Genomic DNA, 23,428 nt, shown 5'->3' with positions numbered 1-23,428 from the left:
GGCCGAAACTCACGTGAGACGTCCATGCAACGGCCGGCATCACCGCGTGCCCGGGCAGTTGGCGTAAGATGCTGCATGCACAAGCGATCTTAATGCTCGTCCCAAAAACTGCCAAATCTCGGAAGTGTGGCCATCGACAGGAACGGACATTTAAAGAATAGATATCTTTCAAACGAGCTTTGAAATGTCTTTATTAATGTCTTTATTAATTAACGAATACTATACGGCACTCCCGAACGCGATGGGTACCTTTGGTTGTCCCGTCTTTAGGGTCTGTACTCTCTAAAAATTAATCAGTGCGTCATTACTGTAAACCAGTGAATATCCATTGTTTCAGTAATAAACCACTGAGTGATTTTTAGAAAGTAACCCTTCAGGGTACTTAAGCCCCTCCACCACGACAAGGTAGTACCCGAGGAGGGGATTATCGACAAAAAACCCGTAAAGATGTGTATATTTAGAAAAATGAATATTGAGTGAACATAAATTAGGTTTGCTATTTAATGCACGATGTGAGAGAGATTCATCCGAGTTCGATCGTTAAAAAAGGTATTAGCGCTCGTGGATATATCGAACCTAACTAATAATATATATATGTAATTTCCTCATAGCATTTATACTTCAAATTACGCGTGATATTCTTCTCGACAAATCACCGCAGAAATGAGCGATAAGATTACGGATCGCGACAATTAATTAAATGCGATTGATGTTAATAACTCTCGTAGGAAATGATCGCGTTACGAGGAGCGACGCGAAGACACGCGGAATATCGACTAGCGTCAATAATTGTTGTTGAATCGTTACTTATTTTCGTCGATCGTATTGACGCATTTCCCACGAGACGTGCGAAATAACTTATTATTTTTCAAAGATAACATTCTAATAAAGATACAGAACGTTGAAAAATTAAAGAAATTAATTTGAAGACGAAATTTAAAGGATAAACCTTATGAGAAAATAAAAAAGAAATTTGTGTCGTGAAAATAAGCCAATTTTTCCCTCGATGTGAAATTTCGCAATGGCAATATGAAATTCGATCGGATACGCAGTTAAACGGCGGGAAAATACGGACGCAATTTTCAGCCCAATGCTGTTTTATGCGGCACAGCTTGTCTCTTTCCACAAATTGCGCGGCCGCAGTCGTGTTGTAATTAAAAAAAAAAGCACGGCTGTGTGATTCATGCGGCTCGATCCGTATGCACCGACACGGAAAAAATTCGTATGCGCGTAACACCGAAATTAGAAGTCGTTAAAGAATACGAAATTTTAGTGGCGGCGTTCAACGGCCTGTGAAATTTAACATGAATCGCAGTTCAATCCAAACGCATTACGAAAATCCTTTTAATCTTCGCGGTTTTTCGATGCAACGCTGGTTGTTGATAATAAGTGTTCTATGAATGTAAAATTGTCATTTAGAGTCATTTCGGTAGTTCCGATGAGCTCGATGCAACAAATAAAAATGTCAATAAGACATTGAGTTATTTTGTGAAGAAAGAACTTTTCATTTACATTTCGTATTTTTCTCCGCAGTATTTTTGAATTGTGTCAATTTGCTCTAGAATGCCGCGTTACCGATAAAACAACAATAAAAATACACCTCTAAAAGGGACTCGTGTAGGGAACGTATGTACATCTGAATTTTTAATCACATAAATGCACCACTTTCGATGATTACAGCGTTAAAGCAGTAAATTTTGCAACGATTTTCACATGGTATGTTAAATCTCATTATACTCGCAATGTCATCAACTCGTTAATTCAAAACGAAATCTGCGTTGACGACATTTGCCAACTGGCGTACATATGTTGTAAACATAAAACGCACATGCGGATACGCGAAATATAATATAGGGATACCAGAGTTGTGTACTTCCGACAATATGCCATACTGCATTGGCTAATGTTGCGTCGATAACGTTTATCAGAAATCTGAAATTATGATGCGAATAGAGAGAATTTTCCGATGAAGAATTTTATTTACAACGAGATTATAAATTCCTAATATAATATTCACGATATTTGATAATGCGTGGTAAAGCATGTTCATAAACAAGGTTTCCATCGTAGATATTTTTGAATATACAAATGATAACGATAATTATTTATAATTTTTTCAATAATGATAAAATAATATTCTTCAATTATCCCTACACAGTTGGAAAATTTGTGTTTTCTTGTTAAAAAAAATTCCGGTTAAAATTTTTGTGTTAAATGTTTAACATATTCATGTGTTAATTGACCGCAAGTGTAAAATTATTAAAATAACTGAAAAGAAATGTTAAAACAACACAATGTGTACTTATTTTTTAATCTTACACAATACATATGTTCTATATTATTAGTAACAAAATTTATCTGTTCAAATTTACAGAATAAAATGTTGATTTTATTCTATATAACATAAGTGAGAGTAATTTCGAACAGCCATTTGAAATGTAAAAATTACATTTTGTAAATTCATTTTGTCATCAAAAATATGTTAATTTTACAGAAAATGTATTTCAAATTATTTTAAGATTCACATTTATTTTGTGTTAAAATATTAACAGAGTATTAGTGTGATCATTTAACATATCCATATTATGTTAAATAACACAAAAATTTGTGTGGACTGTTTGGGACGTGTGATATTTGTTACATTTAACACAAATTTTTCAACTGTGTATAGTAATTAGAAACCTTAATTATTTAATAAAAATTCTAAAGTTTTTGGCTAAGTTGTTTAAATAATAGAGAATTAACGTAAAAGTATTATACACACGAACTATACCATAAACGTTAAGACACTCTTTGTCTTTTCTGTTCGACAATCTGCTTGATTTCTTTTGGCATTTGTGCGACTGTCTGACAACCAGTCACCATTCACCATTTTTACGCCTACTGATACGTGGAATTGTTACGCGAAGTAGATACACGACGTGAGATTGCTGTCTTTACGAGTCCCAGGGGAACGCTTCTGTCAACGGCAACCTGCAGCGGGGATTAGTCACTCTCCTCGGTGTCCTACGGTACTACTTTCGTATTAGACGAACCGTCATGGCGGAGAACAGGACCGAGCGAAAGAGCGCGAGAGAAAAGGCCTTTCCGCGGTTGCAATCTCGCGGCGACAATTACGCAGCGGTAACGAAACGACTGCTCAACGCGTTGTAATACCACTGCAACGCTGATAGGCGAGATTAAACCGCAGCTTGTTTAATTAGAGCGTTCTCGTTCGGGAGGATCAAAATTCTAACTCTTTGCATTTTAATATTTCCAACAAAATTCTACGAGTTTCTCTTCTGTTAACGTTGTACGCGTAAAACTAAATTAACTTGTCTTATCGAGGAATTCTATTAATAATCATGCAATTTTATTAAATAGTTAATGACAAAAGTATTTCTTTATTAGTTTTATAAAAGCCTTTGCGCGCTGAAATGAAAATGTAATATACTTTTAACGTTTCCAGTATTGTCAGTAATATTTTTAGTAAAATGTGAATTCTGAAAACTACATTTGGTATTAAAAATGAACAAAATAGAAGCACATAAATCCCCGGCTATTGTTTACCACAAGTGACTTGATTTACCGAGTGCTTTGTCACTGATTGCGCGATCGGAAAATCTACGTCGATATATCGCGCATCTCCTACATATTTTATATATTAAAAACGTCACACGGCTTTGTCAATCAATATTACAATCTCGATATAGAAGTAGAAATGGGAGCCGCGCGCCCTTCGATATTTGTCATATACTGCGCGCGCTTTTATTTTACATCGGCCAGAGATTTTTCCGTATTTATTTTGAGTGGATTTTTTATCGTGCGCTCGCCGAAAAACTCGCGGCGCGGACGAAATTCGAAGTTAAACGTCACTTTACAATCCGAGCGGGACGCATCGCCAGTACACGACGAATAAAATTCGTATTTTTCCCATATCAATATTTGCAAAACTTCTCTATATCCGATCAAAATCCCGGCGTCGCAGCCTATCGACGGTAAAGCACGTACGGGAGGGGCAACAGGCAAAAAAATTTTTTTATCATCGTTCCACCGTGATGGACTATAATCAAATCGATAGCTCGGTGCAACAAGGTTGTAACTCAAAAACAAATTATTTTTTAAGTGTCCATCGATGGGACGCTATATGTCGCTTCCTAATAAAATGGTGTTGTAAGTCAGGCGCGACGAGCCAGAAAATTATTCCAGGGCAGATTTATATCTTGTATTTTAGAAATATTTGTCCGAATACTTGGACACAAGGTTCAGCTTCTTCACGAAAATTTTTCGTTCAGTGAAAACGTCGTTACATGTGTGAGAATTTCTTATTCTCTATGTTTAGTTTTGTAAAAAGTAAGATCGCATTTTGCAAGTATGAAAAATATACTCTCTTAATTAAAGTCAATCGGTGGATTATTACTGAAAACAGTGAATAGTCACTGATTTGCAGTTATAAATAGACCACTGAAAATCGCAGTGGTATACTTGAATCAATCGGTGAATTATCACTGAAAAACGGCGAATAGTCACTGATTGAATTTAGAGAGTATCTTCTCAATATGCACTGAGAGAGGGGGAGAGAAACTTAATATTTCGAGTTACAACATTTTTACAGCACGCTATTAACATCTAACGCGCGTGGCGAATAAATCGAGTTGGTCAATGGATCGAAAGGCAATGCTCGTGGAGAGTAGGAGTTTAAATTTGTTCTTGGCACCCGCTCGGCTGACGTTGCGGGAGATATTGCAGGAGTGGATAATTTACTCGATTATTTAATAGCTTTGGCTAGGGCTGCGAGCCAAGACTTTACACGTACAGCATACTACGGGGCAGCACGACGTGCGCCTGGTTGTTGCCAACTTTTGTGAATGGAATTATGACATAACGTCGACAAAATTGCACTCTTTCGAAATCATGTTACGGTACGTCGCCCAAGTAGGAAACGCATAAAATACACTTATGTACGCGCAATAATAATTTAATTAGTAGATCAAAGTAGTTAAAAAGTGTATCAACTGCTACACGTAAAAAATTCTTATATTATAGACAATTTATTAAATATTATCTTACATTACGCATTGCAGTTTAATATAAATATAAACTTACAATCAAATTCCCTTTTTCCCCAAAAATCGGAGTACTGTTAAGAAATTTAATTTTTTATACTTAAAATACTTTATTCATAAAAAAAAACACAAAAGGAGATGTTCTTTACGTTGCTTCGTATTCTGAAAATATTTCCATATTTGTCAACCACGAACTTTTAGAACGTTTAACTAGTTTTCAGGAAATATGACATTTATAAATATGATAGTTTCAGTTATTCGCGTCAGCTCTTCAATTATAACATGCTAAACAACGCCACATGTACCGTCCCAGAATGGGATTCCATATTAAACCTCTTTCGCCGTCGGATTACTCATTACCGCGCTAACAACCTCGGGAACGTGCCGACCTTAATCACGATTCACAAATTAATCTCGCGGTACCGCCGACCGACGGTATCGTTTGTTGACGGCACCGTCTAGCCAAATATATTACCTACTAGGATCCGGAAGACGTGCGAGTAAGTTATGATTGTGTGCATGGAGATTACCCCTCCGACTTCGGCAAATATATCCGTTGTACCGGTTGTAATTTAATCGTCGGAATGTCAAGAATTCGACGCGATAACCCTCCCGAATTTCCTGCGCACAGAAACGCTGAAAAAATCGTTAGGCCAACATGAAAAGGGTGATAAAGAGTGGGAACGTTGCTAATATTCCCAGAGAACCGAATAGTCAGCCAAGAATAATTTTGATTAAAGCATATGTATATTGTATTAAAATACATATAGTTAATTTGTTATTTTCGTTTGATTTAACTTCTTAATTCTTAATTCTCAATTCCCACAGTTAAAGTCTCTATTAGCATTAATATATCATTAGTAAATAAATAGCAATTATAATTTGCATTCATAAGGAGAAATATACTAAAACAGCAATAGTTATAATAACGATAAGATAGAAAATAGTTTCAATTCTTTTAAGTATTTCGTATAATATCGGTGTTCGAGCGAAATTTGATTATCGTAATAGGTAATTAAGTTCTATTAGGGTCAAATTGACCGGAAATGTGCACAAGAATTAATATAATCCTTCTTTCAACTGAGCTTGATCCACTCTCGATTTAACATCAATATTGAATCGATACTGGTTCGTTTCACGTTGAACTTTACAAGAAGCTGTATAATCTTACCACAAGAACGCTAATTGCCTTTCTATTAGTACAGGAAAATGTCAGACTTCATTTAATGAAGGCGCTCATTGAAATTGAGCACTGGCAAGTGAAAGATTGTACAGAATCTCAAGAGATTTATTTTTCCATCAAATTAGACTGGTAATATAATTTTAAATAGACAAGTGATTTGAGAAAAGCAATTAAAATTTGTATGGCTCGTATTAATCTTTTCTTTCTTCATTGATTGGAGACCAAGCGAGCCTTCGCGTTCTTACTTGAAATAATAATTTAAGGAACACTTTCGATAGTCTGGGATGTGTTGTAGGTGACATCTTCTTATTAAAAATAACCACAGTGTGTCTAGAATTAATGTGAATATTTGCTTGCAGGTGGAAATGGCGATGTCGAGGATTCGGATACCGACGTGCAGGACTACAGCACGGACGAGGACTACAACGATGTTTTTGACTCGACAACTAACGGGTGAGCCTTGTATATAGCTTGCAAGCCCTATCGTCTTATCGTCTTATCGCAGGATTAAATACGAAACACATATCCGTCTAACTAGCGCCCCGCTTAATTAGCAATTAAAATTGCTATTGATCGCGTCTATCCGCGATGACCGAAGACTTCCTTCCTGCGTCCGGGCGAAATTGCCGAGACAGGCAAGAAACCGACCCGGAGAACCCTTTTTAATTGCGTTACGCTTTTACACATACACTCTCTCGGTCCTTCCTGTTTTTTTTTTGTGGGAATTCCTCATTACTAAAGCGGGAAGACGAGATAAGAATACTTCATTGACCGCTGAACCACGGTCAAAGTATAGGATAATCGGCTTATCTTGAAGCTGAAAAGAAGCGCAAAGGATATCTGCAATGGGATATCTGCTTGGACATTTGCATCAACATTAATACATTTTATGTATTGGATTAATTAATCCCATATCGTCAGTTGCGCTTATTTTTCTATTTATTATTACCTAATAAAATGCGAAATTTAGATTTTTTAAATACGGATGGATATTTCTTCCATACCCGTAAGATAAAGTAAGAAAATACATATTTTTTAGTCGATGTCCAAAACATAACAAAATTTTACATAAATAAACAATAAGTGTTCGTTAGGAAAATATGGAAGAGCACACACACACATATGTATCATAACAATATTCATCTCGAATTTAGATTGGAAAATCTAAATTTCTTCGACATCTTTAAGTGATCTGAATCCGGTCGATCGGACGTCAAAAGTGAAGAATGACATGACATTCGCACAAAAAGAAGGAAAATGATATAAAGGAGTCGCGAAATATTTCAGAGATTTGTTTCTGCCATATGACAGCAAACCGAGACAAGGACAAGAGGGAGAGGAACCCCGCGGGGCTTAATAAGGAAGCGACTTGATTGGTTCGATTCGAAAGCTAATAATGCCACTTCCCCGCGCAGGCAAGCCCCGTTTGGAACTGCAAAGGCTGCCGCGCGATTAAATTTGAATTCTCTGTCCCCCTTTCCACCCCCTATGAGTAAGCTAATTTGCGAAGGACGCGTCGATAGAGCCAATCGAAATTCCGCAGTTCAAATTTCATATCCGCGTTTTCCCCGGGCACACCGACTGGCGAAGCAGGTTTCCGACAGGCTTCTCCGCGCTCACGGTATGAGTTTACAGCGGGATGAAAATATATTCGAAAATTCCCATCTCTCGGGGATGTCCCTTCGCGCCCGAGATTTCGAGGAGAAAAGTCGCGCAATTTCCGCGCCGCGCGTTGCAACTCGCGCCGTGCGATTTTCTCCCCGCGAGAAGTCGGTATCGACGTCTTGTCGCAATAAATCAGTTTTGTCGTTACGTTGGAAAATTTAATATCGAAATCAACGTCGAGCGGAGCGAAAAAGTTCCAAATTCATCGAAGGATCGGCACTTCAAACGTCATTCGTTAGTTCCGGGACATTCTTGCGGTACTAAAAATTCTAGTATACTTTTTTAATTTCCTGCCGACATTTCTTCTTTTTAAAGTCTTTCACCTTATCAAATAGAAAACCTCACAATTTATACAGTTTGAGACTTCTCTGCAATTTTCTCTTATCAGAATTCGACATCCTGTCGCAATAAATCAGTTTTGTCGGTCAGAAAATTGAATATCGAAATCGAATGTCGCGCACGAAGGGAAAAGTCTACATCGTCTTTTTTCTTAATTGAAAGGTATCAGTCATTTTAAAGTTATAAACGATTGGAGGTGATTTTTTTATATTAATTAAATTAATGTAACCCAAATGACGCTCTATGCAATATAATAAATAAAAAAAACTAATGTGTTCTTAGATAGACTTAGCATAGTGTTTCCCGCACGCAAGAGTGGCACGTGAATCGATATTACGGAGCACAGATTTATCACGGTATATATTTCGACACGATAATACACTCGTCGTTATTGAAATTACATGCCATAAAACGCGCGTACGACACCTTGCTTCCAAGACAGCGTATATATCTTTGGCCGTTTCGTAAAATTTATATCTTCCTTTCGCCTAGTCGTACTCAAGGAAAATATATTTCGGAGATCTATACACAGTTATATATAATCTCTTAATGCGGCAGAATTTTCACTTATTTCGCGCTGATGTCCATGAATTATTATCGCGCATAAAATATTTTTCACAAAATACGAGCAACTCGGATAAAAATAATGCAAAAACCGCGCAGCAATCGTTTTTAATGTAACGGCGTAAAAAATAAAACATTAGTCAATTAATATATTATAGAACTTACACGGAACAGTTTTGCTGAAGTATCTAAGAATTTATAGCTAGATGCAGACTTGAAAGTAATTTTGCTGGAATATTAAAATTATGTAGGACAAGCCAATTGCTAAAATATCAACATTTTTTGCAACATTATCATCGCTTGAGCGTTTAACATAATTATTTTGATGATGCAACAAAATTATTTCTAGATCTGTATCTAGCTAAATAGACACTTCAGCAAGACTATCCTTTCCGTCCTTTCTTTTCTGTAAATAAATAAATTGCTATTGTATTGCATAAATATATTATACATCGTAAATACGTTACAGCTGTATTTTGGGTTTAGCAAGTTGAAATTTAATATGTGTACAAAATTTAGACTGCGGTATAATTTCGTACACTTTATGTTAAATCATGTGTGGTTAGGTAAAATTGCCGTTGCGATCGTCTACGATGATCAATTTTAATCGCATCAACCCGAGGTTATACTCAAGTTTGCTGTCACACAACTTTGGCTTTACACCATACCCCTCCAAAATATCACGTTTACGCGCTTACGCGAGAGAGGCATTAGTTTACATCATTACATCGCGACATAATGACACGGTAATGGGTCGGCCGCGATTGAAATTACGCGTCCTAGTCGATCGTGGTGACACATTATGGTCGTGATACCGATAGGATGCCGAGGCCACACACGCGGCCCACTGTGTGCGCGTTTGTACTTGCGTATGCGCACGCCTTTGTGTGCGTGCGTATGCCTGTATGTATACAATATCAACATACACTTCTCCAGTGCGATCACTATACATTATTCCACCCTAAATGCGGCATAGCTCCCATTAATATTGATGCCCGGTTGGCCGTGGGCTTCTACGAGTAGCCACATCTCTATACGGGATGTTAAGCAAGAATAGATCTCCATCCTGGAGAAGCCCTTATAATCGTACGATTACGCTGCAGTCGCTTGGGGAAAAATCCAATCCGATCAAGCTGGATTAGAATATTCGAGATACATATAAAGTCAGGAGCACTGATAATACTCTCCAAAAATTTAGATCGTCTTCCAAATTGTGTGTGTGCGTGCGTGTAAATATACACGGAGAGAATTTTCTTTTAAAATTTACCCTGAAAATCAAGTAATCGTGGCATTTTCAAGAACTTTATGAGAGTTTTTTGAAAGTTTACCATACATTTTACTAGTAAAATGTATACTAAGTATAATTACTAGTAAAAGGTATGGTAAAATTTCAAAAAACTCTCATAAAATTCTTCGAAACGCCGTGTTGCCCCACAATTACATGAGTTTTTCAGGATAAACTTCAAGAGAAAATTCTCTCATCCGCGTAGATGCGAAAATAAACATAAATATTGGTACATGTATTATAAAAGCAAAATTAATTACGTGAGGGAAGCCAAGTGTTAATCGATTCGTCTATTAACGATTATTCGGACGCGATTCGTGGCACAAACTTGTACAGCCGCAGTATCACCGGTAATAATCATTGGCACGATATTGTTTACCTCTAATTTGGATGTAAATGTTACGGCGTGCGTTGCTTCCCAATGAACATTGAGTACGCTAATGTTGCAACAACATGTTGGGGTTTGAAAATGACAGCAGCACTCAATACTACTCCACCACCAGTCTCCAATCATGCCGTAATAGAAACCATTATTTATATCATTATAATAATAAATACGTGATATGTAATAAAGATATAACTGACATAAATTGCTTAACAATTGTCGTGTATAATATTACGTATCAAGCGAAACGATATACGAGAGGAAATTACGAAATAAGCTTCGATGGCTCATATTCCCACCGCACGTTAAACGTCAAATACATCCGCCCTGTCCTGAGTTTTATTCCTAACGCGAGAATCATATCGGACGATCATATTTAATACGAAATGTTCCCCTAATAATGTAACTCTCTAAATATTCGAGAAAAATCATCGCTAATAAATAACGCGAGTTGTTGCGTTTTATTGACGGTATAACAAAATTATACTCTCGTTGTAAATAAAGCAGAGGGAATTTTCAAAAGTGTATTCAGTGAAAATAATTGATAAAGGAATAATGAGAATAATAACGCCGATACAGAGAAATAAAATTTTGAAATATTGGAGAGTGCGCTCAATCCATTACGACTTTCCACTCTACAATTTGTACGTTTCCTCCCCGCATTAACTTTAACTTTCCAAGCAGGCGAGCGGGAAACAAGCTCCGCCACTTAAAATGTTGTCTCCGACATTGGGGTGCGGGACTAGCTCGTCGTTGAGCGGTCGGAGGGGAAAGGGTGGGTTAAACGTTGCATTATTTATAGAAACCCTGCAACCTCCTAATCTCCGTCTGAGAAGGTCTTCTGCCTACTTGAAATGGCCAACGAAGAAAGTGACGTAATGTCGTCGGTGCGACGAAGTGTTAACGCTTTCCGACGCGTTTTCCCTACAAATTTTCCACGCCCTTTCCGGGGAAATCGCGGAGATTACATCTTACTTTAATAGCGTATTCCGCATTTCAATTCCGTGATATTTAATTAAGTAAACTTTTTGTCACACAACGAGGCTACTCGCGAAAAAATCGCAAAAAGAAGGAATTATTTTCTTCTCGCGTATTTTTCACTTACAAATAAGTTTATCTAGTTTTATTTCCAATTCGCCAAAACTGATTACTTAGAAAAGGATTTAGTTTCTTTAGATTTTAATTGCATTTAAACGTATAAAAGAATCCGTCATGTCTAATCAAATTTCTTGGGGAAAAAAAGCTGTTGCTTTATGTTCAGCCTTTGCTGTCTATTGACGCAGATTTTTCAACTTAGAATTTGAAGCTGAACGAAGAATTTCCAGTTTGTTCTAGCAGAGTATCCCGGTTATGAGATTAAATCGGTGGGCCGGTGAAGCGGTACGTACTCATTCGGTATACGAGTGTGCAACATATTTGTGCAATAATATCTTGCGCACGGAACAAATATAACGACGTACAACTACGAGGGGCTGGACCGCGTAATTAGCGGAGTCGCATACGCTATTATATATCATGAATACATGTCATGGTTGTTCTGTAAATCCCTTTGTCGATCTTTGCCGTCGCCGCCCTTCGCCGTAGGGTACAGCAAACTGTATATTTACTCCGATATTAATTATTTCCAGTCGATCGATTAACGTTCGTGACTCGATCAACTGCAAATGCTTCTGTAATTAGCTCTCGTCAAGTAAAGCGTGTAATCATTTCATGAAAATTTCGACACTTAAAAAGATCAGCGTTGATAAGTGATAATGACACATGTGAAACATTAATAATGATAATTAATTATATTGCCCGACATTTAAAACAAGAATAGCATGAAAACTAAATGGCGTGCGTTATCGAACATTTGCGAAAGATATTTCAATAACGTTCACATCATTTCAATGTGGGATATCATAAGTTTCTTTCTTTCCTAATTATTTTGATATCTAATTAATAAAAAAAAATTAGGTATCCTATAAAATAAAATTACAATATTTTAACCAATAAAATTCACAAGGCGTGAAACCACAATACGAAGGAATAAAGGATATTAGAGCCAAGACAGGATGTTAGTGTCTGAATGATTTTAATTTGTAAATGTATTGCGAAAAATTTATATTTTAAAAACTTCTCTAGGGATTGTAAAGTAAAAGTGTTTTTTTTTCACGGTTATTTCACAAAAATTTAATACGAAATTGTGATGTCTCTAGCGAACCTGAGTAAACAATGTAAGATTATTTGCAATAAATGACAATTTTTGAATATACAAATCTTGCGTTTCGAAAGGTGAAACTTTATCTTATTTATCACTTCAGTGAATGACACGCCGTGAACTTTTAGATACATAAAGCCTCTACAGATTTTAATCCTGCCTCAGCTCACAGCTGTATGTAAGCTGTATGTAATCTCCTAGAATTTTCCCGCGTTCTGTACACAGTGAGACTGCGCGACAAAAATGTCGCCATGATGGGCCGATAGATAAGAGTGCAGCGTCGCGTTTACGTACGTAAATGTATGCAGCTTTATGTATATATCGCGCGTCACGCCGAGTTAAGAATGCACGCGCGTGTCATCGCGTGCAGCGCGCCGAAAGTGGAAAGGGCAGGTTTCGCTTCAACCGGCTGATAAACGCGGTGTCCGCTTCAAAATGCATAGAATTACTTTACATGGCGAGTAGATAAAGCGCAGTCAACTGGCGCGTTGTGCAACGCCACAGGCGGCGTACGATATTTTCATCTTGCCCGCCGCTACACGCCGCTAATTTCATACGCGCCACCCGGCGTCGAAAGCTGCGAGCCCACGGTCGTGACACACGTCGCCGTTGATTTTTATGCAATTTGCACTGGCGCATTTATGCATGTCGTGCCGCACCGACGAGTGGGAACTGGCAAGCTTTTAATGCAGCCCAGAAATCAAATTCTTTTGCCATATTCAATTCAGACATTCAGGGCAAATTTATGAGAGGATTCTCAAATTTACACTTGGTTTGCGGGATAGAGTGTTTAAAAAAATATTAAGATAGTAGGGTAAGGTGACAAAATGCGGATCACAAATTTGATGAGTTGCTAATAAGCGACGTTTTTTAATTCACTTAAATTTTGCTCTTTCATATATGTACAACATGCTGTATCGCCGATGTCACTAAAGGCATCGACGTATTTTTATGTCGCTTATTATATCGAGCGACTCATCAAATTGTTGATCCGCATTTGGTATCTGATCCGAATTTGGTCGAAAGTCCCTTGATAACATCATAAAGGAATGAGCAATCTTGACATTTATGAAAGACATTAAGGAATTATGCACATTGCGAAAACCAATGTGTCGAAATTAATATTTTAATCGACGAATAAGAGTGGAGGATATTTTTTAAAATAAAAACACGTGTATCGTGGTAGAAGAAAAGAGACATTAATAGCACGCACGATATTTCATTAAACGATATTATTATATGCGCGCGTGTTCAAACTCTCGATCGAAAGATATTCTATCTGTATATATATCATGATTTAAAATAGCAATTTTTATATATACTTCGTGACGATTATCTATTTCCTTGCCTTGGCAAATGTTTGCATATCTACATTGTTTCGCCGCGAACGAGGCGAACTTCCTGGCAGGCCTATACCACCGCGATGACTTACTGATCACAGGTTGATTTATATTCAATAACCAGCGGTAAACGCGGGGTTAGTTACCCCCCCGTACCCACGTGCAATCACGTCCTGCCACGTGCAAACGTGGCTGATGGTACGTACACAGACGTTCCTCACGTCCGTGTATCCAAGGGCTCGCACACGCATTCGTGTATGCGTACGTACGTACACACGTACACACTTCTTGCCGACTTGCACGCACACAGGCGGCAATGTAAACTCGATGATTGGCCCTCCGCGGAAGGATAGGGTCACCCTAACCGCCCTGTTCCTCCGTTTGTGTTCCTTCGCATATCAGCCATCGCTCGAATTCGCCTCGCAGCGAGAACGGATACCGACCAAGCAAAATTTAATGGAACGCTGTTTATAAATGCATGAGGGATATCTCTTTTTTCCAAAGCTAGTTGTTTGCAGTAAAATGCAAATCGGATTAACAAGGTGTAACAAAGTTCTGTGTTGCTATAATAATCGGCTACGTAGTTATTTCAAAAGTGCATCGAAAAATTGAGGAACGTGTAATGTACATTTGAACGAATAGAGAAATTTGATAATCGCAGTGAATTACTAGTCCTGCATTCGTTTGTCTTCAACTGAAATTATCCTTTCTTTGTAAAAACCAGGGTTGGGAGAGTTACTTTATAAAAGTATCTAGTTACAGTTTTTTCATTAAAATTTTGCTAGTTACAGTTACAAGTTACCAATTGTGAAAAGTAACGCGTTACAGTTACTCAAAAAGTAACGAATCGTTTACTTTGCAGTTACTTTCTTACAATGAAAATAAAAATCAAATCTGCATTCGAATTGCAAAGTGTCGATAAAGGCGTTTATGCAAGGCCTAATGCGATCTGTGGAGGTTTAAAATATATATAAAGTTGCTATTAACGTAACTATTAAATCAGTTACTAGTTCTCGAAAAATGTAACTGAGTTAAGCTACAGATGGCGAGAAAGTAACGAAGTTAAGTTAGAGTTACAAAAAAAATTAAGTAATTGTAACTTCGTTACAAGTAACGAGTTACTTTCCAACCCTAGTAAAAACTTGTATTTATGTAAATATAACTGTGCAATTAATTATGCAAAATTTTATGTCGATTAAATATCTCGCGTGGTACTTTGTCACCGACTATCGGGACTCCACCAAGCACATTTAAATATCTTTGTCAAATTTATCTCCGTTTTCTCGTGCCAAGCGGCAACGATATCAACGCACAAAGGTAACCGCGGATAATAATCGCGCCCCATCGCCATCGTGAACGCGTTGGCACCCGAACGGCCGCGTATCTCTCGTTACAACGGTACGTCGTAACATTAGCGCGGTCTGTCGGCAACCGTGAATGTCGTCGTGTGAAATGCGGCTGCATCGGCGACATAATTAAAGTCGCCCTTTGTCCCGCGAGCGCGTTTCCCTTGAATTATTCCCATGACTTTCCAGGAATTCAGTAGAAAGAGTGGAAGCGCCGCCAGGCCGTATCTTTGCGCGAATATACGAGATTTAAAAAATGTGCGGTGCACATTTCTGGAAACGTGCGCGCCGCTAAATGCGTCTCGCAGCCTCGCGACATCGTACATCAAGTCTCTCGCGATAAAAGAAACTTGGTGGGATACGCCCCTACTTTCACGAACGGGGTGAGAAAGGGCAAAAATCGTAGACAACTCCGCGTATTAATGTATTTAATATCGCAATGGTATTCGTTGAATTGGCACTCACCGAAGTGTAAACGCGGCCATTTGATTGCCTCCTCCCGCCGGAAGCTGCAATTGATTCCCAGCATCCACGTCTCTGAAGTGCGTTGCGTCGAATTGACACTAGTATCTCACTCACTCACGATTATCGCGCTAGTATGCATGAATCCATATACATCCCTGAGAACACGATATTGATTCCCGCGTGTCGCACAATTTCGCTCTCAAAAAGTAATATGATGTTGAAAACATTACATTACTTTACACATCGTACACCGACAAAAAGGATATTTTTCTTTGGAAAATATGTTTAGTTTCAACGTGAAAATCTTGAAATGAGATTATATTGCGTGAGAGCAAGAAAAACTTACTTGAATGAACCAATTTTATTTTATTTAATCGAGAAAAATATACGCTTATTATTTAAAAAATTTTTTTTAATGGAAAGGAAACAAAATTGGATAGAAAATGACATATTTTCAAATCGCAATTTATAATAATGTTTAAAATGATTTTCTTGTCAAAATAATTATACGTATTCTTGAAGTGGCAATTATAGAATTTAAATAAGACTGTAATATTGTTGTTATAATTTCGAATTAGCTAGCGCTTTGATTTTGGAACGTACAGACTTCATGTGTCTTGCCGGTTAATCAAGCATCGATTGCGAATCGCGGGGATTCAACGATCGCGGTTTCTACCCGCACTTGTCGCGAGCGCGTATCAATAATGAATGATACGATATGCGGAGCGGCGCGGGCCGCTAACCGATCCGTACGACTGTCGCCGCGTGAATGATAAGCACAGTGAGAATAGATTGTTTTTGCCCGAAGTGTTTACGACGCTACGCCATTTCTCGGAACCGTCGCTCGGCCTTCGACGCCCGAAATTCCAACTTCCGCGACTGACAAGCCTCAGTTAATCGAAGAAATTTTTAACGCTTTAAATTCTACATTATCGCAAAGATATTTTTAAAGGGTTGCTTATATTTTACACATTTCACTATTGTAAAGTAAAATGCGTTATACCATTTTTTTCACAGAACCGACGTGGACGCTGCATCCGGCACGAAAAGTGGCACTTTAAAATTCGTAAGAACTCTGACAAACATCTCGAAGGATGCCGGCGGCATTGCTCATATGCGATGCGAAGTCGTGGGCGATCCACCTCCGACAAAGATACGATGGTATAAGAATGAAGCGCCGTTAGAAGAGAACCGGCCGAAAATCACCATTAGGAAAATACACGCGCAAGTAAGTGCAATTGTTAAACTACTACTAGTTTGCAATTGTTTCTCTAGAGTTTTGTGCGCGAGAGATTGCTTTATTCTTCCAATTCAGATTTCTATCTTTGTATTCAAAAGCATTTTACTTTTTTATATATTCAATATAAGTATACAATTTTTAATTCCTTTTCGATTTTTCGTTGAAAAAAGTTTTCGCGCTTTCTCATTTTTAATTCACAAATTACTATTTAATGAACGTAGACACGAGTACACGTAACATTCTAGATGCACGAGCACGCGGCGAAGAACTTGGCAGGAAGTCGATTAAAAATCACAAATTTGGACGTTTCGGATATTGGTTTTTATACTTGTCGCGTCACCAACGGGAAGGATCAAATCCAGAGCGAAGGAACCCTGCGAGTTGATTCGTCAAAGAAATGGCCAGGTAAGTTGTTGAAAATTCAGCTTTTCTCACCCAATAACTAATAATTTCATATAATAAAATAATAGGCAAAGCTACATGTATATTTGTTAATAATCATGAACAAGATTAATTTTGTCTGGAACATTTAATTACTCGATAAATTCAATTAAAAGTTCTGTATCGTTGAAATAATCGACTTCTTCGTGACGCGTTATTATTCCAATTAAAATTTGGCCGAAAAAGATTTTCCATGCATATTTAGTGTAAAATTACGGCCGAGCGAGCATTACGCAGTTACGCTAACGAACCTCGGTGCGACCATTAGGAAGGATAATCGTATCTCCTTCGTAGTTTTAAAGCCACGCGAAGCAGTTCGCCCATAATTCGGGTAGTTTACATTTCGTGGGAATAATTAAACATGGGAGTTTTAAACACGCGGCCCGTAAAATCCAGCGAGTATGATATTTCCGCGTCACCGGCGAAACGGGTCGCGAAGGTGGGCTTTGCGGCCGTAACTCGCTTACGGAGCAACACCGTAAAAAACATTTGTAATGCGCGAGGTGAATCGCGACATTTTACCTACTCCGTCGCGACGAAAATTTTCGAGTAAACGCCGGGGGTAACGGTGTATGTTTGACGCGAGAGCATTATCATAAAACGCAAAACCGTCTGACTATGGAAACGGCTATACAGCTTGGCGCCACACCAGCTGTATTGTTATCTTGTGCTATGCAAGGGCGTAGGCAGAAATCTCTGGAAATTCTCGCGGTATCAAGCCGGATTCATTGAAAGAATTTTTTCTCTATGAAGAACTTTTACCAATTATTTTTACGTAAACATTCATAATATAGGATTTTAGTTAGTAATTTCTCAACTAGTTTGAGATTTGGATTACCACTGATTTTATCGACAAAATCGACAATTTGCGGGCAAAAAATAATTGACTTCACAAAATAATTTATTTGATTTTTTATCTTTAGCTGGCCTCAATTTTTCTTTCTTTCACTTATTATTTATTTTGTTTGTTTATAATTATGTTTACCGCACATTATATGTTTAAAGTATTTTATACTCTCATAAAATTGCTTTCTAATCGATTTCGAAGATTGTGAATTTCATATCTTTTAGAAACACCCTTGCCTACATCCTTGTGTTATCTCGCTTGGTCTAGTGGGTAGTTCACGTTTACGATGCGCCACGCTTTCACCCCCGAGATCATTCCGGTTAATGTGATATTAGAGTAAATATTTGAAGACTCTAACTAAGAAAACGTAATTATCAATAAATTGTTGGGTCATTTAAACTTCGGAGCTCTAAGATTATATTGCTGGGAAATAACGTTATAACGATCTTTATCTTATTTTAATATCTGTCGTGTTCGCAGCAACAAACGGTTTATTCATAATTTTCGTTCGCTATATAAAAAATATATTTTATACGAAGTGACGTAATTCGTTATGCCGTAATTGTCAAGTTAGTGCGGTCGCAAAGCGTTAAATATGGGAAGTGCATTTTGCTATTTGTGCAGATGCTCCATTTCGACAACGATGTGGCTTTTGCTGGGTAATAAAAGGAATTGTACTAAGCTTTCCTGAGTCGTGCGCGATTTTCAGACTGGGAAGGAATCGTAAAAGTAATGCCGTTATACGAATACCGCCCTCCTCGCCATAGTGAAAATCGAATCGAATTAAGAGGAAGTGAAAGTCAGGTTTCGTGGTAGTCGACATTCGAAGTGGGACGACGAAGAAAAGCTCTTTCGTGCTCCGGCTTCGAGAGGCACGAAAATAAGAAACTTAACGTGGTCGTAAAACTGTCAATTTGGAACGAACTCACGATCGACGTCTGTTACAAGAGTAGATGAGGGACAAGTTCGAAAAAAAGGGTATAATACAGGGAAATCTTTTTCTTTACCGAACGAAACTAATCGCGATATTTTCCATTTTGTACCGCACTAATTTATTAGGATAACGATAATTGCGATGCTAAAGTACAAAACGACCGCTAAAGTTGATCAGCTTCATTCGAAATAACCACTTAAATTGATTACAAGGATTAAATTACTAAAATAATAATTTACTAAATCTGATTATTTGATTAGTATTGTTACTCAATAACAGACCCTATTATTATTTGTGATTATAGCGTATAATTTATAACGTTATGCGCCACAAGAAAATTATTATTCGCAACCTTCTGTATTATTTTATACCTCGAAATCCATCAGAGATTAATGAATCCTGGCACTAAATTATTTATCAAGACCGTAATTTGTTTACTTCGACGGAGTAATATTTCATTTAAACGTATCGAGGGTAATAATTCGCCGACTAATAGTATTTTACTTGGCGCGCAACACACGATACATTCTACTTTCCGAGGTCACAAATTTTTCTCTTGACATTCACCTCCCGGGTCTCGGAGATGCACTTCAAGAACTTCATTATGCGTGGTGTAAATTAGTTTCAATTTATCGTAAGACGAGGGGCAAACTTCTTAAAGCCAAACTCCAAGCATTTCCCCGGGACGAAGTTATTGCGCGACAGCTCTGACAAATTCTAATCCAGCCCCGTAGTGTTTCGCTTAATGCGTGAAGTACAGCAAGAACGAAGCAAACCTCGGTAAAGTCTACCTCTTGAAGATAGACAAACCGTACTGGTTCTTCTTCTGAGGGAGGAAAGTTTGTTGTTAATACCGCGTGAGTAGAATTTGGAAGCCACTGCTTCAGCAAACTGAACTTAAGTTTCGAGGGGCCGTGGTCGGCTGAGCTGATACTATCTACCAATCAATCGTGAGTCATAAACATTCGAAAAAAATAGATCTGTATCTTACAATTTCTGTATCAAATAATGACTTTGTAAGTTTCTGCAATGTAGATGCAATGATTTTCTAATACAAATGCTCAAAAGATAAGCGTAGTATATATATACTTGTAGCATTTAAATCTAAAGGTGCCCCGAGAGCTGCTTTTTGAAGAAACACTTTCGAGCTGATTATAATTTGGAGCATTGAGAATATGACGCAGGGCATTCAAAAACGGAAAACGACAAAGAAATTGAGCATATGTCGTGATTTAATGATGACTTATATGACTTAGATTTTCGCCTCGGGTTATTATCAATTCTGACAAAGATACTCTTCTCTGAATTTTACGATAACACGTACGAATATCATCAGTATTGAGAACCGTTTTATTTGATAACAATCCTATTTTTACGTTGGATGTTTCTCGCTGAAAAAAAAGATACCCAAGGATGACGTTTACAACTCGAGACAGGGATAACAGCGTGCAAACGGTACAGGACGAAAGTCTCGCGGCCCTACCGGACTGCTTCGACGGGTCGGTTCTAAAAACGTTGTGCCTCGTCTCCTGGTGGCAGGGCAGCGCGTCCCGACGGAACTTCCTGTAATAAAGTTTCCGAAAAGCTCTCACGCCCGTGGGCGATGAAACAAAACTGGCGGCGTTCCTGGGACGAAGTTACCGCCGAAGAGACGCCCCTAACAAATTCTAATCTAATCCCGAGAGCCTCGGCTAATGCACGAGGCGCGGCAAGCACCTCTCTCCGTTCCGTGTCCCCGTTCCGAGGAAAAGGCCCCGGCCCTTCCCGTTCCCGGGCGGCACACGACGAACTTTAATATTAGCACTCTGCAAGTCAAACTCGACGTTGGAAAATTCAAACTTCTTTCCTCGCCGCGCTGGGTGTCCCTCCCCTCCCCACCCGGTTTTCCCGGAGTTTAACACCGTGGGACGAGGGCAGGACGTTGGTGGATCGCGCGAGATCAGCGAAGGGAGACGTAGAAGATTGCGAAGGGTGCCGCAAGGGGATCCGATCGCCCCACGATGACAGGAGATGGCTTCTTTTCGAGCGACGAGAAACTTAATCGCCCGATTTACCACCCGGTGGATCTTGGCGTGTTAAAGTTAGTCGTACATTATCCCCACCGGTGTCAGGGCGTCGATCTTGTGTTTAACTCCGGGAACGAAAACACGGGTTAATTAACGTAACGGGTTCGGGATTGCCCAGGCTCGGTCGATGCGTTTTAACTGTTATCTCGACCGATAGCTAGCGAAATGAAAATGGATGCTGAATTGCGATTTTATTACGTTGGCTTTAAAACATTAATGTCATATACATCTCTGGGCAGACGATTATTAACAAAATGCTAAAATAAAACGAAATAGTTGACAGAGCTAAAAGTAATAAATTATCTCGTGTAGATACAATTCCATTTGCTACTTTCAAAGCTATTTTATTTCACAATTAAACAGTGAAAAATAATTTGTGTTTTAAATAATGATCTGTAATATTCAACGTGTATGATATAGTAATATATTTTTAAATAATATATGATACGATAACAGGCAGTGGCAGCACAGCGGCGATTTTATTTTATTTCAAAAGTACACTGAGAAAAAAGTCTTTGAAAATTTATTTGTGTCACATAATGTTTATTTCACTGAAATAAATAAACATTATGTGCCACAAATAAATGTTTATTTCCCTGAAATAAACATTATATGCCACAAATAAATGTTCAAACACTTTTTTCTCGGTGTATGCTCAATTTATATTGAGCACAACGATAAAAATGCGCGGTAAATATATTCATACACACTTCATATCCACAAAATATTCATATCCAGTAAAAATATCGTTCTCCGTAATCTAGAATTGTAGCGGAGCGCGCACTTTGCTTTAAGTATAATATTATACAAGTACAAGTTCATGAAAACCGTATACCGATCGCCGTATGGCAGCCAAGATTTACTCTCCGCGTGTTTGCAAGCGATTGTTTCACGTGATACGGAAACCGGCCAAATTCGCCGCACGTCGTCTACATCGTAAACTCCGGGCGCAATGAAATTCATATCGCAAACGTGGGGCTCGGTGTACACTCGAGTTTCAGACTATCGTCTGCGATGTATCTTGTAAACTTGGCAGTCTATCCTCTAAAATAGTCTTCGCTCTTAAATTCCTCGGATATAAATTATATTATTTAATGAAGAATGTATCTTAAAAGAATTTTGTGTTGCGAGTAATTACACGTTTCGTGTAATCTAGTAAGTTTTCAGTATATTCATCGGTCGGGCAAAAATGTTGAAAAATTATGAGAAAAAAAAACGTGGCGCTCTTGCCAGAGGCAAATAAACTTCGGTCGAAAAGTATAATACACGAAAAGAAACGTGAAAAAAAGACCGTGACCGTTAAATATTCCCGTGAAACGTGCTTTCGTATTGGCAGCTTTTCTTTTTGTCGAACGCGGATGTCTCCCATTTTGAGGCAGCCGCTTTGAATAACCACGATATATCTTCTCTCTTCCCGTTCCGATAACGGCGAAATGATAACATTTCGCTTAGCAAACGCGTGACTCAGAAATAATAACTCGTTCACTTAGTACGATGTTCACGTCCCGCGGCTCTTTTTATTAGCACTGCCGAAGCACGACGGGGGTGAGCAACACGTCGGCGACGACGGAAAATTGGGAAAGGTAAATGGCCGCGTTAAAAGGGTGTCCGACCCGCACCTTCCTAATTCAGTTACCCCGTTGCCCTCGGGTTTTTAACCCGAAGAGGCGGAACACTTAGTTACCCCGGAACCCGTCGTAGATTTCTCACGTGCCCGCTTCGCACGCAGGTGGCAAAATATGAAATATCCAGCCCCCGTTCATGAAACATTATTATTACGACCCTCTATGTCCGGAGAGCTTTTTGATAACGTTGGAAAAATAGCGAAATCTCCCCGGCAACTTGCTGCTTACGCTTACACGGAGAGAGAGAGGGGGGGGGCTATTTTACTTTAATTTTATTCATTATATTCCTCACGTGTATTTCTTACCCACCCTTTACTTACTCCTTCCTCTTTACTTACTTTCTGCTCACGCAATAGCTTTGAGCTAAATACAAGGAATTGAATCTATGTGAATTAAAAATCCCGCTCGCTCACACTGTAGCCATATGACTGTATGTGGAATTATAAAACAAAATATGG

General features: G+C 38.4%; 1 protein-coding gene across 1 annotated transcript in view; it reads left to right on the top strand.

The window, feature by feature from the left end:
* Positions 1–23,428, top strand: part of LOC105563897 (tyrosine-protein kinase transmembrane receptor Ror) — a 284,316-nt gene that overhangs the window by 220,287 nt on the left and 40,601 nt on the right. The window contains exons 2-4 of the mRNA XM_012015879.1: positions 6,588–6,681; positions 16,835–17,045; positions 17,303–17,462. Of these exons, the coding sequence (XP_011871269.1) occupies positions 6,588–6,681; positions 16,835–17,045; positions 17,303–17,462 (465 nt within the window). The remainder of the gene's footprint in view (positions 1–6,587; positions 6,682–16,834; positions 17,046–17,302; positions 17,463–23,428) is intronic.

Source organism: Vollenhovia emeryi, unplaced genomic scaffold (genome assembly GCF_000949405.1).
Source record: "Vollenhovia emeryi isolate VEMERY1.0 unplaced genomic scaffold, V.emery_V1.0 DF939170.1, whole genome shotgun sequence".
In the NCBI taxonomy this organism is placed as follows: Eukaryota; Metazoa; Arthropoda; class Insecta; order Hymenoptera; family Formicidae; genus Vollenhovia; species Vollenhovia emeryi.
The sequence above is the reverse complement of the archived record's forward strand: the minus strand, read 5'-3'. Positions and strand labels throughout refer to the sequence as shown.